The 18,947-nt window shown below is 40.2% G+C and overlaps 2 protein-coding genes across 3 annotated transcripts in view; one reads left to right on the plus strand and one right to left on the minus strand.

Moving 5' to 3' along the window:
* LOC131369996 (NLR family CARD domain-containing protein 3-like) overlaps positions 1-18,947 on the minus strand; it is a 305,079-nt gene that overhangs the window by 49,292 nt on the left and 236,840 nt on the right. The window lies entirely within an intron of this gene.
* On the plus strand, positions 9,489-18,873 carry LOC131370043 (rab-3A-interacting protein-like). Its single transcript, XM_058417073.1, has 4 exons — positions 9,489-9,641; positions 16,084-16,276; positions 17,897-18,455; positions 18,735-18,873. Exons 1-3 carry the CDS (start codon positions 9,607-9,609, stop codon positions 18,035-18,037), a joined length of 369 nt encoding a protein of 122 aa, XP_058273056.1. The 5' UTR covers positions 9,489-9,606; the 3' UTR covers positions 18,038-18,455; positions 18,735-18,873.

Raw genomic sequence — 18,947 nt, forward strand, 5'->3', positions numbered from 1 at the left:
TCAAGCACCATGATGAATCTGGTTCACATGAAGACCATCCCAGGAAAGCAGGACCAAAACTTACCTCTGCTGCAGAGGAGAAGTTCATTTAGAGTTACCAGCCTCAGAAATCACCAGTTAACAGCACCTCAGATTAGAGCCGTTATGAAGGCTTTACAGAGCATCAGTAGCAGACATATCTCTATATCAACTGTTCAGAGGACATTATTGTGTATTTTGGCCGCCTTCAGCATTGTTTTACAATGTAGAAGGAAATAAACATCAGGAAAGACCATGGGATTAGAAGATGTGTCCAAACTTTTGACTGGTAGTGTACAGTTTTAAGTTTAGAAGCCACTTGTATCCCGCACATTATTTCTGCCATTTTTACACGTGGGTTTGAGCAGAGTTTCCCCGATGGTGTTCGGCTTTTTTGACTGGGCAATCAAGAGAGTGCACTCGAAGGATGAAACCGTTGCCTGTCTATTTTCATTTCCAACTTTAGTCATTGCATCTCTGATATTCTGGGGCCTATCTGATATTACAAGTTCTTTTTTCCTTTGGTAAAATTCTTAGGGTTTACCAACCGTCTGTGGATGTTTGGTGCTCTGTTTGGTGCCTCCTCAGTTTGCAGGACTTCATGATTTCATTAGCTAGTCTCTCTCCACAGATTACACACTCAATTCTCACCTTGCCCATTGCTTCAATGAAACCAAAATCAAGATAACTGTCCAAATAAATCCTTGGAGGTAGCAGAGCTGAAGATGTTGAGGTTCTCTGTGGGAGGGACACGGTTGGACAGGATTAGGAACGAGTACATCAGAGGGACAGCTCATGTTGGACGTTTGGGGGACAAGGTTAGGGAGGACAGATTAAGATGTCCAGAGGAGGGAGAGTGAGTATATTGGTAGGAGAATGTTGGACATGGAGCTGCCAGGAAGGAGGCAAAGAGGAAGGCCAAAGAGGAGGTATATGGATGTAATAAATGAGGATATGAAGCTAGTGGGTACAAGTGTAGAGGATGCAGAAGATAGGGATAGGTGGAGAGAGATGATTCGCTGTGGAGACCCCTGAAGGGAAAAGCTGAAAGAAGAAGAAGATCTATTTTTTCTATTGTTTTGGAAACTTCTACAGTGATTTTATTTCAGGCATCTTGAAATTGTTTAAGCTATGCCATGACCAATAATTTAAGGGACTGGTTTGTCATCATATTCTGAAAATGACTCTAAATGTAGTCTGTCGGTTCAAGAACAATATAAAGCCTATATACACTGATCAGGCATAACATTATGGCCACTGACAGGTGGGATACTTGACATGTTGGTGAAGTTTTTGTCAATTAACACTTAGAAACTCTGTTTTCTGTTGGCTGGATGTGTGAAAGGCCTTTATCACACCTCCCATTTACACAAAAACTCACACACTCTATTTGTATCATTTTTTTCAGCACCAGAGATATCTTTAACTGTCATACCGTATAAAATGTCATTTGATTTGTCTGATTGACCACAAAGGTGTACATGATACCTGATACCTAAAATGACAAAAACACTTGAAATGATAGAAATGTTTTACATAAATGGAGCAGGAGGTAAACCAGTTTAAACAGACCAAAAATAAGTATTGAGGCATCTTTATCGGGGTCTGGACACCAAAGGTTCTGTGCCGAATAGCTATGGGGTTCATGACTTGATCAAAATCAGCTCTGTAATTCAGTAGTCAGAACACTAGTCAGAGAACCAGACATTTTAAAGGCTGTCTCAATCACAACATCCTTCGATTGTTCTGAAATGTTCCCTTTCACACTGAGATTGGAATACACATGGTAAAGCTATGATATGACAAAGATGAAGAATCCCCTGGTTAATCTTTTTTTTTTGGCTCATGTCAAAAGCTATGCAGAAAAACACACTGGTCCGAATTCTCTGGTCTCCGGTTTGCTTACTTTGTTGCAGGTTTCAGTATGGAAAAGACCAGTATTATGATAATAATTAAGAAATATTAACAGATATATTGTGCTGCATACCTGAACAATTACAAACACCCAGAAGTTTAATCAGTGATAAGTATCTCTAAAGGTGTAACATTACAAAGGCATTTTATTCTCCACATTTAATTAAAATGAGCAAATGAAGTATATTTGTAAATGAGGAATGTTTAAAATGTCAGCTGTATCCTGGTAGGTAGAGTTTCAGTAATCTTGGATACTGGACTTTTACATTTGATTACAATCTAGATGCTGCTGGCAGTGAAATAAGGAAAGTAAGGCTGTGAATGATTGTAAGCCTATATTTGTCTTACAGTTAGACACTTAACCATATGTCATGTGCTAATGTGAAATGTGAATGTTTTTTCCTAGCCACACATTTTGTATGCTTGTACTCCGGGACATTAAATCATGAAGATGATTATTAACATGAGCTAAGTGAGACAAGATTTCTAACAGCAGTTTCCTTCTTTAGGTTAGAGAGAAGTCAGGGGTATGTCTCCGGGAGAAGGCACCACCTCTGGTCTCCGTTTCCCATGGTAGCAGTGTGTATGAACTGCCCCGTCCATTTCAGCCTCACACACCGGAGGCACCACTGTCATGCCTGTGGCAAGGTCATTACACACACAAAAGTGCACACACACAATTTGTAATATTTATTTAATATAATGCTACAGATTGGAAATTGATCTATTTAAAATGCAGGTGATTTACATGTAGTTCCAGTAAAGTGCAGTGTGCAGAATTACAACAGATTTAATGAGTCTCTATGGAATCTTACGGGATTTGTAAGTTGGACATGTCCATGTTGAGGAGTCTGATGGCCTGAGGGAAGATTTTCACTAATTGCTTTCTCGAGTAATTCCTTTTACTTTTCTTACATTTTTATGTGTTCAACTGAGACAACTAATCAGAAAATAATTTCTTTAGCTGAGGAATGCATCTGTGAGCAATCAGCTAACCAAGTGAGTTATGCTGAAACAAACACCACATCTGTTATCAACAGCTAGCTAACACATCCAGATGCTGTTGAAATTAGTAGCTTGCTAGATTCATCAAGTAGTTGGATTAAGTAGTAAGTCATGTTAATTCGTATTTCTAGCTACATACACTGTATTGCCAAAAGTTTTGGGACACCCCTCCAAATCATTGAATTCAGGCTTTGTTTTTCAGGGGTTGGGTTTAGCCCCTTAGTTCCAGTGAAAGGAACTCTTAATGCTTCAGCATACCAAGACATTTTAGACAATTTCATGCTCCCAACTTTGGGGGATCAGTTTGGGGATGGCCCCCTCCAGTTCCAACATGACTGCACACCAGTGCACAAAGCAAGGTCCATAAAGACATGGATGAGCGAGTTTGGTGTGGAGGAACTTTACAGAGTCCTGACCTCAACCCCATAGAACACACCAAACTCGCTCATCTTGCAAATTCTCCCAAGCTATGTGTGTTTGTGTTTTAAATCAGTGTCTCCTTACTGCTCTTTTCCACCTGCACTTTGAATGAAATCTTCCTGCACTTTAAATTAAAGCTTGGAAGATAGAACCACATTACACAAATGATAGATTTAAAATTCATAAGAGTATAGCTTTAAAATGTCTTTAATGTCTTCATGCCATTACCATGTGTGCATTATAATTGTGTATTTGCCAATTTCGATTTATGAAAACAAACTTAAGCATGTTTCATATTTAATAACAATATAGCAAAAACAAAAATGAAAAGTTAAATAGAAATATTAAAGTGTTGTCTAAGATGGTTAAACCTTTTCTTAGATGCAGTGTTGATGTTACTGTTTACGGACAAGGGTTTATTAACACTCATCATCCATAAAATGACTTCACTGTAATTCCATGTGAAAACAATGAGAAGTGCTTAGAGTGTAGAAAAGAGACACTGAAGTCTTATTAGATTTGAACAAAAAATAATCAGAATTTATTGAATGTTTAAGATTTATTTATAAAACAAATGCAATGAAGGAATAAAAGAAACTTTAACCATTACATACTTGTATATTACACACTACATATTTAACACAAACATGGCTAAACTAAACATTTAATATATACAAATTTGCAATAAAGGAAACCTACATTTATTAAATCACATTCTTACATATAATGTACTACATGACAAATGTCTAGCTTAAACATTTAATATATACTAATTTTGATAACTATACATTATATTGATGCATATATCCTAAATACACAATACAAATCCTACTGTACAAAGCCTACACATTTAACAGACATAATGTTAGTCTTAATCTTATAATCTATGTAGCAATTGAGATGTTTATGGATTTTTAAAAATGACAGAATTAATCTTATTGCCTTAATTTGTTGAAAAAATGTCTAAAATTTATAGATAAAGCTAGTGAGGGTGGTAAGAATCACATCCATACCTCTGCAAGCACACCAAGACTTTCATTACAGTCATGAAGATTACAACACAACATAAGGTATCAGAATGATCCTTACCAACCCTCGTGGTTAAAAGGGGTGAAATACTTACCTTAGATTAAAAAACAACTAATTCTGGAGGGGAAATACTTACCACAGATTTTTCAAAGGACAGATTTGTGGAACCTAGAAGTGAAATACCTACCAGAGATTTAGATACATGCCAAATATACTTACCACAGATTAAATAGTGAGAAAGAGGACAGGAATGGTAAGGAGGTGAATGGAAAGATCTCCAGCCAGGTCAAGACTAATGATGCAGATGGTGATTGGGACAAGTAAGATTTGAGGCTCTCTAACGTTCTGATGAAGCATGTTGTCATACGCTGACGTATCGTCAAGATCCTCATACCGACTCACCCACGAGGGAAACTGGTGGCCAGTGGAAGCACCTATAAAGGGCATAAGGTCCAAAGAAGAGGATAAGCTGATCTCAAACTCATCACCCTCTGGCTCCACAGGTTCCAATCTTGCAGATGGAGCCTCATCGTTGGTGACTTCCGCAGCCCTCATCACCTCCCTCAGTCTCATAATCCTCCTCCACCAGAAATGATCATTGCTGGAAGAATCTATGGTGGGGTTGAACTCCAAAGTAGGGGATAGGGTCAACAAAGAGGATGAGCTGCTCCCCAGATTACGAAGGATCCTGTTCCTGGGAGGGGCCTCTTCATCAATCGTTCATCCTCCTTTTCCTTCTCCCACAGAAATGCTCACTGCTGGAGTGCACATCCGTGATGGGAATGGTGTCCAAAAAAGGAGGAGATGAGCTCCATGAAGAGGAGGCGTTGCTCCCCAGATTACTGAGCTCATATACATGGCATTCCTGCTCCACAGGCTGTCTTTTCCTGGCAGGGCCCTCTTCATCACTGTCCTCCTTCATCACTGTCACCTCCATCCTCCTCCTCCCACAGAAATGCTCACTGCTGGAGTGTGCATCTGTGCTGGGAATGGAGTCAGATGGAGTTTCCTGTGTCAAAGGAGATGAAAAGACATACACGCTTTCAGTAACACTTTCATTTTATAACAGCATCTGTTCTGTACAGCAGCAATTTCTCATTTTAATAATCCTTTATAGAGTATTTACACTAGTTATATTACTGAAACCAACCCATAACAGTGAGTACATCTTCAGTAAGATTTTAACACCATGACAAATACACACATTAAAAATCATCCTAAAAACATCCTAGAAACAAGAACGATTGGAGAATTTGATGATCATTTTGTAAAATTCTTGCTTCCCCTGTGCCCCAGTAGGATCAAACTCTAGAAACACCCTGTTTAACACCATTTTATTCCTATTAGTTTCACAGCAGTTGATGAAATTCATAGATTTAAAATAAATAAATAATAGTTTAGGAAACATTTCATGTTATTTTAAGCCTCTTACCGATTTTACACCTGTTACTGTTTTCCGTAGTGTCTAAGCTATTAGGCTCTCAAGTATTTAGCATTACTGACTTTTCTAACTAGCTATTAAACACGGCACTGTACTAATGCTGCCAGCTAGTTATCTTAACTAATGTTACTCCATAGTGGACTTATCTGACTTTGGTTAACTAACTAACTCTCTTTAACGAGTTCGCTAAAATCAAGCCAGCTAATATTAGGCTAATTAGGCTAGGGTAATTAGCATGATCTTAAGTCATTAGTCAAGCGGTTTATTTCTCCACACTTTTCTTTCTTATTACTTTCACGTTTTTTGCTGAATAAATAAATCATCGTTTAAACGTTTTAACAATTTTCCGACTCAGTGCTATGTTGCTATCGCGGTGTTTAAAGCGCTCGTGCTGAGGTGAAGCCGGAAAAAACTCGGTAACTTACCGCTGCTGTCCGGCAGTCCGCTCCCTCCGGTCTGAGGTCCTTCCTCCTGGAGCTGCAGAGCTTCGTCTCTCCTTTGGCTCATCTCTGAGAAGTGTTGTAGAAATGATCGTAGAGTAAAATCCGTGTAGAAATGATCGTAGAGTAAAGTCACGTGTGTAATCCAGAGCTTGCGATCTTCAGGACTTTTTGAAAACAAACCTAACGCCGTTGCTATGATACGTGACATCATAGCTATTAGGAGCATGCGCTGTTTCCTCAGGACTCAATTACTCATTCAGCCTTATAGAGATTATATTTTATGATAAATAAATCATTTAAATAGATTATATTCGCATAACATACTATGTATAACATTTAAATAATAAATACAGAGTAAATCCTATGTACACCGATCAGGCATAACATTATGACCACCTGCCTAATATTGTGTTGGCCCTCGTCAAACTCGCTCAAATCCTTACATTTTCCCATTTTTCCTGCTTCTAACACATCAACTTTGAGGACAAAATGTTCACTTGCAGCCTAATATAGCCCACCCACTAACAAGTACCATGATGAGATGATCAGTGTTATTCATGTCACCTGTCAATGTTCATAATGTTATGCCTGATCAGTGTATATCACATACACTATATTGCCAAAAGTATTCGCTCACCTGCCTTGACTCGCATATGAACTTAAGTGACATCCCATTCCTAATCCATAGGGTTCAATATGACGTCGGTCCACCCTTTGCAGCTATAACAGCTTCAACTCTTCTGGGAAGGCTGTCCACAAGGTTTAGGAGTGCGTTTATGGGAATTTTTGACCATTCTTCCAGAAGCGCATTTGTGAGGTCACACACTGATGTTGGACGAGAAGGCCTGGCTCTCAGTCTCTGCTCTAATTCATCCCAAAGGTGTTCTATCGGGTTGAGGTCAGGACTCTGTGCAGGCCAGTCAAGTTCATCCACACCAGACTCTGTCATCCATGTCTTTATGGACCTTGCTTTGTGCACTGGTGCACAGTCATGTTGGAAGAGGAAGGGGCCAGCTCCAAACTGTTCCCACAAAGTTGGGAGCATGGAATTGTCCAAAATGTCTTGGTATGCTGAAGCTTTCAGAGTTCCTTTCACTGGAACTAAGGGGCCAAGCCCAGCTCCTGAAAAACAACCCCACACCATAATCCCCCCTCCACCAAACTTTACACTTGGCACAATGCAGTCAGACAAGTACCGTTCTCCTGGCAACTGAACTCCTGAGAGCGACCCATTCTTTCACAAATGTTTGTAAAAACAGTCTGCATGCCTAGGTGCTTGATTTTATACACCTGTGGCCATGGAAGTGATTAGAACACCTGATTCTGATTATTTGGATGGGCGAGCGAATACTTTCGGCAGTATAGTGTATGTATAGCAGCATGACAATATGTGCAAATAAAAGAAGCAGTAAAGGGAAATAATCTCACAAATAGAATTTGGAAAATTAAAAGGCAAAAAAAAATCTAAATTTGTTTGATTTATTTAATTGTACTTAAACCTGAAATATTGTCTATTCTGTCAGTGAATGCTTCTTCAGTATGTCTCCATCTAGCTAGGTTGCCAGATCTGTGTTAGAGAAGCAGCTCAATAGTCTGTATTAAAAACCATGCAGTTTTCCTTAAAAGTTCTTTCACTAAGGTCCTAAAATGATTTAATATTATTCCACATTTTGTCATAAATAGAGACTAGGATTAAACCCATTGACTCAAATCCATTCATACACAGAGCTGAAGTTGAGAACATGATCAATAGGGTGTGTGTAAGTAACTATCTTTCTGTAAGCACCAATGGATGAAGTGATATAGAGAACTTCAATTACATGTCGAGCGACTGAACTGAAAATACTAGTTACTGTAAAGAAAAGAAAAGACAGTTAAGATGTGCAATCTTATCAAGTGTTTAACTTTTTATGTTTAAGTGTTTAACATGAGTTCAAGAAATAAAATAAATGTCTGTTTTTAGTGGAGCTCAGTTATCAGCTAGAAACTTTGGGCCAATACACAAAAATGTCTGGTCTCTGCAAGTGTCCAGAACTGAGTAAAATTATGTAGCTTAGCGCAACTCCACCATCGTCTCTGCATTGACAACTCCTTTTTCTCACCATGTGCAAAAACTCCCACAAATCCTTTTCCTGCCCTTCACACCTCAACTGGTTACAATTTCCTGACAGGAAGTGTAGTGTTAACAGGAATATATTTTAAACAAAGTCACTTTTCACAAATATTACATACAGACACAAATCTAAAAGAAAGTGTTGTATGAACCAAATCATTTATAAATAATAACCAAGCATATTTTATCAGTGCCCTACACGTCTGAGAGGATATCACAGTGCATGGTTACTTCTGTATGTTTTAATATACACATATGATTAAAATAATGTACATGAACATTGTCCAGACTCTAATTCACAACAAAAGAAATCCTGCTGACTTCAGTTCTGAGATCAAACCCCTCACACCTGAGAGACCTGGATCTGTCCTGGAATAAACTATCAGACTCAGGAGTGAAGAGTCTCTCTGCTGTACTGGAGAATGCCCATTGTAAACTGGAGAGACTGAGGTAAGACCATATTTTTGAGAGTAATGTGACCTGATTCAGTCTCACTATTAGAGAATGTTTCTACTAAGGAGCAGAACATTTAGGTTGAATTGATTACTCATAAAATGTGGTGTGACTGAGGTGTTGATTACAGATGGGAAGGTTGTGAGTTTGAATCCCAGGCTGGACCCTGCCCTTAACCAATTGCTCAGTTGTATAAAAAATGAGATAAAATTTAAGTGGCTCTGGATAAGGGCGTCTGCTAAATGTCGTAAATGTAAATGGTGTTATGATGTACAGTAAAGCTCCTCATCTCTACTGTGTCCCATAACGTTCCCCTGTCACTCATGCTACACGTGTGTTGTGGAAATAATGATGTGGTCATGGACTAAAACACACGTGGGTTACATCACTTCCTGAACAGGGGCAGACCTGAGTAGCGTTCACATTCACGTGAATCTCAACACAATTCCAGTAGAGCCGAACTCACAGCACCTCGTACAGGTAGTCTCAGGTTCAGTACTGTGCTGTGGAACCCCTATAAAATTAGGGATACTAAGTCAGAGGTAGTAGTATATAATTTCCTATAGAGGGCGCTCTACTCCTCCTAGTAGAGTGGAGCATAGAGTAAGCAAGAATCCCAATTTCCTGTCGAGGATTCTTCTAGAAACGTGCATGCAGATGAGCTCCTGAGTTCTATATTAAAATAGTGCAAAATTAGCTTTAAATCCTGAGTTTCATCATTTAATTTAATTACTAAGTTGTTTACTACTTAGATTCCACTTGACCATGGAATGAAGCACTGTTGGTCAACTTTGGTTAATGTCCGGTGAGTGATTTTGCTAGTTGTGTTGTGGCTAGCTAATTAGATGGGATAGAGTAGTGGAGTATGCTTGTTTAAAAAGACATTTTCCTTACAAAACCAATCGGAGTATCCGACAATTCAATGTTTTAAACCAACTTTGGTACATAGGATCATAGTTATGAGAAGAATCAATGGCGTTTACGACAATGTTCACACTTTAACTTTCAAGCACGCCATGTTTTAATGTTAGAGGAACCTGCTGGTTCAAGACAAATAGCGATTGTAAAGGGGTTCTAATGCAGATGCAGTACAAGTGGATTTATTTTCAGTTCTACATGCTACTTTGTAGAGGTTCAAAGGGAAGAATGCAATTTCAGTTCATGTTAATGTGAACCATTAAAAAGAGATGTTTTAGAGAAGAACGAATGTAAAACACTGTTAGTACCGTCGTCTCCTTTGTTTGACGTCAGATTGTGCGCCGCTATCTCCTTTGTTTACATGAAACAAGTCTGTGCAATGGCGGACGGAGCCAAAATGTTGTCTTTGAGTGAGCTGCTTCACCCACACATTGAAGGAAAGACAACTGTAATGAGATCACCTGTCAGCGTTGTCAGAAAGTTGCCTGCACACTGTACTATTTAGCTGACGAGGGGAGATTGTGGAAGACGGCAAACGCCTTTGGATTGTCAGGACAGGTGGTGTCAAAAATAGTAAGGCAAGAGTGTGAAGCTATTACAGTCCATTTGGACCCTGTGTATATACAATTACCTGTCATGTATAAAGAAGTTTTACATAGTTGTGAGTAGTTGTTGGGTGGAAATGTGGCGGGTGTAGTGTCGGGTGGAAATGTGGCGGGTGTGGTGTCGGGTGGAAACGTGGCGGGTGTGGTGTCGGGTGGAAACGTGGCGGGTGTGGTGTCGGGTGGAAACGTGGCGGGTGTGGTGTCGGGTGGAAACGTGGCGGGTGTAGTGTCGGGTGGAAACGTGGCGGGTGTGGTGTCGGGTGGAAACGTGGCGGGTGTAGTGTCGGGTGGAAACGTGGCGGGTGTAGTGTTGAGTGGTGGTGCAGATGCATAGATGTGTCCATAAGGGCCCCTGGTTTGGTATGGTGGCATGTTGAATGGTTGTGGTAGAGGATGCATTATAATTTGTCTCAGCAGTGAAAATCCATCTGGAATTGAGCTGCTCAGACTCTCAAGACTAGTAGATAATTTCCTGACATTTTCAGAAGCATGCCTCTCCGATGTCTCCATCATGTCCAAAATTCTCTTTTTCATCTGGCTTCACGGTTGAGATTATATCACATATATATAAAGATCAGACAGCGAAAGAGTCTCTGTAATTCCAAGATATTTAAAGCCTGAACAATTAAGTTTGAAGGGCAAGTTTAGATGCTGAAGTCACAAAGCACTATTATTGACTGGGTAATATTCACTCTTATGCAAATTTAGTTTATATCCTGAGAAAGAACTGAAATCATCCAAAATAGTTAAAATAACAGGAATAGAGGCTGCAGGATCAGTCACATATAACAAGTCATCAGCATATAGGGATAATTTGTGCTCCACCCCATTGCGAATAATACCTTTAAAAGCAAAAGAAGATCTAAGCGTAATGGAAAATTCACCAAGGATTTATTTCTGAATTTATTGACTCATTTTGACGGAACTATTGTAATCCGGTCATTAATGCTGGCGTCAAGCGCGTATTTAGTGTTTCGAACTGGTCAGGACTTGGTCAGTGGCGTTGTTATTTGTGGACAAGCTCCGTCTCGCCTTCCGGGTTGTTTTAGCCGAGTTGAGTGACAGTTGAATTGTCCAATCAGCAGAGGGATTGCGTAAAGCACCCCGCCTATCATCATTATTTAAGGCTTCGGTGCCTTTTTGTATCATTAGCGCTAGCGGCTAATGCTAATCGCTAGCTCGGTCTGTGCCATTACTAAGCTTTGGATTGGGACAAATAAGTGATGTTGACATTGAAAAAGAATTGGTTTTTAATTAAAATGAATTAACCACGACTTCTTGTAATCCGTATGAAATATTGGGCTACTTTTCTTGTCGAAAGCCCGGTGAGTGTATCGCATGTTCACTTTTAGCTCGTAGCTGTGGCTAATATGCTAAGATGAAATGACACCACACTTGATATTGTTGTCTAGATACTTTTCATAAAAACAGCCGGGAGTTTGTGAGAATGATGTCTAATGTTTACATGCTTCGGTGTCTTTTTGTATCATTGTAAATGAATTAATGACATAGTTTATGCGCTAATCGCGTTAGCGCTAGAGGCTAATGCTATCCGCTAGCTTGGTCTGTGCTATTACTAAGCCTTGGATTGTCACAAGCAAGTGATGTTGAGATTGAAAAAGAATTGGTTTTTGATATAAATCCTGTTATTTCCTGGTTTAAAGCCTATTTTGGTTAACAAGACACAATTCTAGTATAAAAACATGTAGAAATTCAGAGTAATGTTCTAGTTAAAGATGTTGAAAAGCTAAAAAGGTTCAAAGTGGATGTTAAATCATTCATTTCAACAACTTGAATATGGTTATGGTAAGAGTTCATGTTACCTGATTCATGTTTCTATGTTAAAAACCCCATTGTACTTTGTTTTATCTCATAATGTGTGTTACTGCTAAAACATGATCATTAATCACAACCTTAAAAGCTGACTAAACTAAAACAGTGATAAAATATCAGTTAAAAATGTAAAGCAGCTAAGACAAAATATTCCTCCTTTCAGAATAAAAGCTTACCTTACCCAATAACTTGTGGGAAGAATGGACTGTACCTTTACATTATAATGATGATGATGATTACAGAATAGAAGCTGTATTTTCTGATTACCTTCATTAAATGGGCTTAAATTAAATTGAGTTTCTTACGCTGTCTTAGGAAGTTGTGTTCTTTATGAAAGTTGTCCACCAGATAAACAATAATGAGTTATTTATTTTTTTATCCAACAAACTGGGCTGGATCTGAGACATGCTAAGATTTAGAGATTTGACATGACTTCAGGTTTCTGAGATAAATAACATGTTCATGGTCTATTGGATCGTATTTTAAGGGTTGTCGAGACATTATTGAAGAATATTCCCTGAAGCCTCAGCAGTCACAGCAGTAAATGAGTGAAAAACTGTCAGTGAGATTGTAATGGATAAAGAGAAGTTAATGCTAAAATCCCTGCAACAGCTGGACCTTCATTCTTTATCTAACTCGTACATTTACCACTTAATCCTATAAACAGAAGGAAGTTTTCAGTCTGTTACATTCATTTGTTGTCTTCAGGAAAATATTGCTATTACTAAAATACTACTATTCCTTAAAGTTAATGTTTTTGAATGTTTATTTCATTTTAATGATCTAACATTTATTAGATGATTTAAATCTAATAGATTATTATATTATTAGATTTGAACACAGTTTGTTTGTAAATAAATAAACATACACATGTTTCTTTTTCAAATTTTAATTAAATGAACAATCTTATATAATTATACAATACAAAATATAATATACAATCAACAAACAATGTATAATAATTATAGGATATATGATAGGGTTGGTGTTTCTTATTTTTTAAAAGTAATTTTACCCTTTTTGCAGTTTTTGTTGATCAAAGTGACCAAAGTGAGGTTTGGAGCCATTCTTCTGGCTGGTATGGCTTGGCCAAGGCCCTTAATGGGAGCCGTATTTAAGGCTGAGACAGTTTGCACAGGGTCCTCAGTGGGAGCCGTATTTGAGGCTGGGACGGCTTGCACAGGGTCCTCAGTGGGAGTCACATTTGTGGCTGGGACAGCTTGCACAGGGTCCTCAGTGGGAGCCGTATTTGTGGCTGGGACAGCTTGCACAGGGTCCTCAGTGGGAGCCGTATTTAAGGCTGGGACTGCTCGCACAGGGTCCTCAGTGGGAGCCGTATTTAAGGCTGGGACTGCTCGCACAGGGTCCTCAGTGGGAGCCGTATTTGTGGCTGGGACTGCTCGCACAGGGTCCTCAGTGGGAGCCGTATTTGTGGCTGGGACTGCTCGCACAGGGTCCTCAGTGGGAGCCGTATTTGTGGCTGGGACTGCTCGCACAGGGTCCTCAGTGGGAGCCGTATTTGTGGCTGGGACTGCTCGCACAGGGTCCTCAGTGGGAGCCGTATTTGTGGCTGGGACGGCTGGCACAGGGTCCTCAGTGGGAGCCGTATTTGTGGCTGGGACGGCTGGCACAGGGTCCTCAGTGGGTGCCGTATTTGTGGCTGGGACGGCTGGCACAGGGTCCTCAGTGGGTGCCGTATTCAAGGCTGGGACGGCTTGGATGGGGTCCTCAGTGGGAGCCATATTTATCGCCTGGACGGCTTGCACAGGGTCCTCAGTGGGAGCCGTCTCAACAGCTATGGTGCTCTTCAGGTTGGGAAGCAGCACAGGTTTCCTCAGTGCTGTGGTAGGCTTGGTGAGCTCAAGCCCAAACAGTTCCTGAGCCTTCTGATGTTCAAGGCGAGCCTGGCGTTCCTGTTTTCTGAGAGCCTCTCCCACAAGGATCTGCTTCCCGCCCCAGATCCTGCCGTTCATGGCGTTCTTGGCCATCGCTGCTTCCTGGGATGATGTGAAACTCACGAAGCCGAAGCCTTTGGATCGCCCGTTCTCAGTTATCACCTGAAGGAGGCAGGATCATGAGGAACAATGAGCACAGAGGAAGCTTTCCACTCTCTAGAGTCAGTAAGGGGCAGTAGATACAGATTATTAGGAATAAAATGGAGAGATTATTAGTTGTAAGTTACCTTGGCACTGGTGACCCTCCCGAATTGTCCGAACACCATGCGCAGACACTCATCATCAATAGTGCTGTTGAGGTTCTTGATGAAGAGGTTGCTGGCATGGTGTTGGGAGCTGGGGCGATCCTCAGCCTTGATGGTGCTGTAACAGAACAGAGATGCTGCTCTTTATCTAAACCTGCTCTTAGATGTTATGTCTTTTTTCCAGCAAAATTACAGCCTGATGTTGACTGAAATACTCTCATAAGACCAAACACAACCTCTGTTTCAACAATTACAGGAGTTTGATTAATTTCAAATGCAATTAGTTTAAGCACAATGTCAAATCATACTAATTTACACGTGACTTACACTTCGCGGTCGTTCAGCATCATCCCATTGCGCCGCTCGATGGCTGCCGCCGCTGACTGTATGGTCCTCTTAGCCGCTGGCTCCCTGTCAGACCACATGACGTGCATGGGTCTGTCCAGAAGAGGTTCAAAGTTGAACATTTCCAGCGCTCGCTCAGCTGAGGGAACCAAAAGAAGTTTGAAGAAGTTAGAAGTGTTAATTTTAATTTGGAAATTCAGTATAATAGGTGTATATTTATAATAGGTACATATATAGTCAATTTCAGAATTATTGGCACCCTTAGTAAACATTAGTAAGAAAAATGTATTGAAGCCTTAACTGAAGTACTTATTCTGAGACACACAAATAGCTGTAATAGAAATATCTTTTCACATCTTTTTGTACTGTTTAAATACACCAAACCTGACTAAGTTCATGTAATAAAGCATTTAAAGACTATGTAAACTACACATGTAGTCTTAAGTCAACTGTACACCATGGAGAGATCAGTGTTCTTCTGTCTGGTTTGTATTACCTTGGTGTCGATGCCGGAAGTTGACGTAGGCATAGCCGAGCGAGGCGCCGGTCTTCCTGTCCCTGCAAATATGGACAGATTCAACATGTCCTGCAGGGCTGAACCTTTCAGCAATCATCCACTCTGCCACTCCAGGGTGAAGATTCCGGACAAATAATGCAGCCATTGTTGGATTAACGATGTTCAAATGCTGCTAAAGCTGTGTTAAACACTTCTTAAACGCTGCTAGTGACTGCAAATACACTGCTAATCGCTGCTAAAGCTGTAAAATGGCTGCTGATCGCTGTTCACTGTGTTGCTCTGTCACTAGCTATCGATGGTCTGATGAGATTTCTGTACTGCGTGTGTAGAAGTTACATCACAGAATTTAGAATTCTGTGTTGACCTGGTTACAGAATTTAGAATTCTGTGACCACCAGCTTTAAACCCCGCCCCCTGAACCGCCCCCCCCACCCCCAACAACTCACTGCTGCACCTGGCCAGCTTAAAAAAAAAAAAAATCCTATCTGTGCTGCACTATAAGGTGAAAATCCCACAGCAATGCATATGTTTAAGCATTTAATTGTAAATTATTGTATTATTATGTTATAATAATATACAGTAGAATATACAGTTTTTTTTCACACAAAGCACAAAAATGGCTCCTTCAACATGTTCCTAATAAAGTGGACAGTGTGTGTATGTTTGTTTTTAAGGTGGAGCCTAAAAAGCTTTAACATTTCTACATTGACGTATTACTTCAAAGCACTTTTACGTCCCCGAAATGTAAGTTGTAGCTACTGAATCAGCTGCAGTGGTCAGTCCTGCTGATTATTAATGTGTGTGAACTCTGTGGTGTTTGTTTCCACAGCATGCCTGGACTGGACGGCTCAGCCTCGCAGGAGGTGGGACTAGGTGACGGAAGCGCCGCATTGGCTGATGATGGCGAGGACCCCTTGGGCTTGAGCACTGACAGCCTATCACGACTCAGAAGCCCTTCTGTGATGGAAGTCAGAGAAAAGGGATACGAGACACTGAGGGAGGAGCTGACCAAAGCCCAGCGGGTGAGGGATTAGTGAAATCCACTTCATTATCCCTGTAACAGTAAACATCCTCACTCTGGTTTATATCCATAAGCTTACACTACAGTCTAAAACACTTACACTACAGTCCAAGCCTTATTTTAGCTTAGTAATTATATACAAGGATATTTTGTGACCTAAAACATCAGTAAGCTTTAATATGCTAGAAAACAGCAGCAGTTCGGCCCTGAGCTCAGGTTAATTTGACATTTCACTTTAATTAGATGCGTTATTGTTGGAGAGTAAACTCTTAACATCAGTATACAATTCGTGGCTGTTTAGTGCTTTGTAGATAAAAACTGTTTTCCCTGTTTGTCTGTGTAAGCACTAGTGTCAAGCGTCTGTTTACATTAATGAGGAAATAGGAAATGTGTGTGGTAAAGACTCTGAAGAAGAGCTTGTTGAGTAAAATCAGAACGTTGGTCCATAATCCTTTATTCGTCCCACAGCGGACATTTGCATTGTTACAGCAGCATAGGGAAAGCAGCTAAAGATAAAAAGATCATGATATAGAAGTATAAAAATATAACCAGACAATACTTTTGTCTTTTGATTTTACTTTTGATTTTAAGTGTCACTGCACTATTCCCATATGAGATGGGGAGATTCCCAAAGATTGATTGTCCAGATTGTAGTGCTGTCTGCTGGGAGCAGTGCTGGATGGTCAGTCTCACAGCAGCATGAGGAAGGACCTGAGGTTCTGCTCCCTCACACACTTGGGGTGAAGCGTATTGTTCCACGGTTCTGCCAGAAGCCGACGGAACAAATTACAGCCTTGCTTTGCTAACACCATACTGTAAATACAAGTAGACAGTAATCCTGCATAATCATATCAGTCCTGTATGTGACTTGTCATGTCTAGTAAAGTAGTTCATCATGGACTCCATTATGCCATGTATCTCACACATCCTCAACAATACTTACACTCAGGCAGTTTGGTGTTCCTGGGATCTGAATCATCCTCCAATCAGTAGCCCAACATCTTAACCACTGAGCTACCACTTCCCCTCAATTTTATCTTCATTTTTTTATAGTAACTAGTAAATGAACTGATTAGATCATGGACAAGGTCACAGCAAGGTCAAATATATAAATCATTTTTCTTCTATAGCTTTCTTTCTGTCTGCTATACAAAGATGTTTCTTATATCTTAATGTCCAGGAACTCATCATTTCACCAGTGTGTCCATCTGTGTGTCTGTCTGGAATTCTAGCTGGCTCCATGAGTGTTTTGTGGAGCAGGTGAATGTCTAGCTGGATGAGTGGAGACTGTATGCTGTGGGAAAGCACTGAGTCACTGGAGTGAATGTAGAACTAAAATGATCTTACAGCATGTCAATACATCATTAACATTCACATCTCACTAATCAACCTGATCTCATGTCATTTCATGCAGTTTGTATACATTCATCTGCTCTGCCTCCAGACTGGAGAAAGTGTCTTTTCTAGTGAACATCTGGTCCAGGAGTGTTTGTTCAGATGACACTCGTTTGTGACACAGCCATGACTCTTTATTTTTGTTTCCTGGTCACCAAAAAGAAAAGTAAAATCCACTTTTCCCTCCTGCTTTTTTTGTCTTCATTTCATTGTTTGGTGTCCGAAGGAGCTTCAGTTAAAAGACGAGGAGTGTGAGAGACTTTCTAAAGTCAGGGACCAGCTGGGGCAGGAGCTGGAGGAACTCACTGCTAGCCTGTTTGAGGTTTGTTTTCATTCGTTTGGTTTATTCTCCTTCCTGGTCCAATAAAATAAAAAGTGTGTGTTTTTTACTAAGTTTTAGTGGCTATTTCTGCCAAGATACATAGCTTCTCAGCAGCTACACAGCACATCTCCAGCTTTGTATAATTCATGTCCAGCATGCAAGGATGTAAATAAATGATAAAAGTTTCACTTAATCAGTATTTCTCTTTATGATCATAATGTGCTGATGATCTGCTTGTGAAGCTTTTGTCTTTCTCTATTCATGTATTCCTTTGTCATGGTTTTTAGCTTCATGTTCCTTCCTACTCCATTTCTGTTTCTGTTTCTCATCACTTGTTTCCTACCTCTCCTGTGTTTACTACCTGTGTGTGTGTGTGTGTGTGTGTGTGTGTGAGAGAAAGAGAGAGAGAGAGAGAGAGAGAGAGGCCAACACAGAGAAGCAGCTGAAGGAAGCACTGGGGAAGGTGAGACACAGTGGCTAAGCTGAGGGGTTTGGAATGAAAGGCTAGCGAGAAACTTTATTCATCTCATCAAAAAAGTTGTCTGATTAAATCTAATTTAAATCTGTTCATCAATCAGTTCATTAATTAATGACCAGATAATGCATACTTATGTTTAATATTTCTGTAGTCTATTCTGTTGTCTAACCTTCAGATTCACTACAATATATAATTTATTTACTATTTATTATAAATTATTTATTTATTATTTATTTACCTCTCCTCCTCTGCTTTTCTCTACAGATGGATGTCCTCCAGGCCGAGGTGTCTGCACTGAAGACTCTCGTTCTGTCCACGTCTCCTACATCACCGTGTAAGGAGCTGCCGTCAGGCTCCAAGGTTCCATTTAAGAAAGGTCACGTGTGCAATAAGAGCACCAGTAGCGCTATGCTGGGCAGCCAGCAGGAGCTCAGCGTTCCCCTGCCCATCGTACGTGACTGCAAGGAGGCAAGAATC

The sequence above is a fragment of the Hemibagrus wyckioides genome, linkage group LG19 (assembly GCF_019097595.1).
Source record: "Hemibagrus wyckioides isolate EC202008001 linkage group LG19, SWU_Hwy_1.0, whole genome shotgun sequence".
In the NCBI taxonomy this organism is placed as follows: domain Eukaryota; kingdom Metazoa; phylum Chordata; class Actinopteri; order Siluriformes; family Bagridae; genus Hemibagrus; species Hemibagrus wyckioides.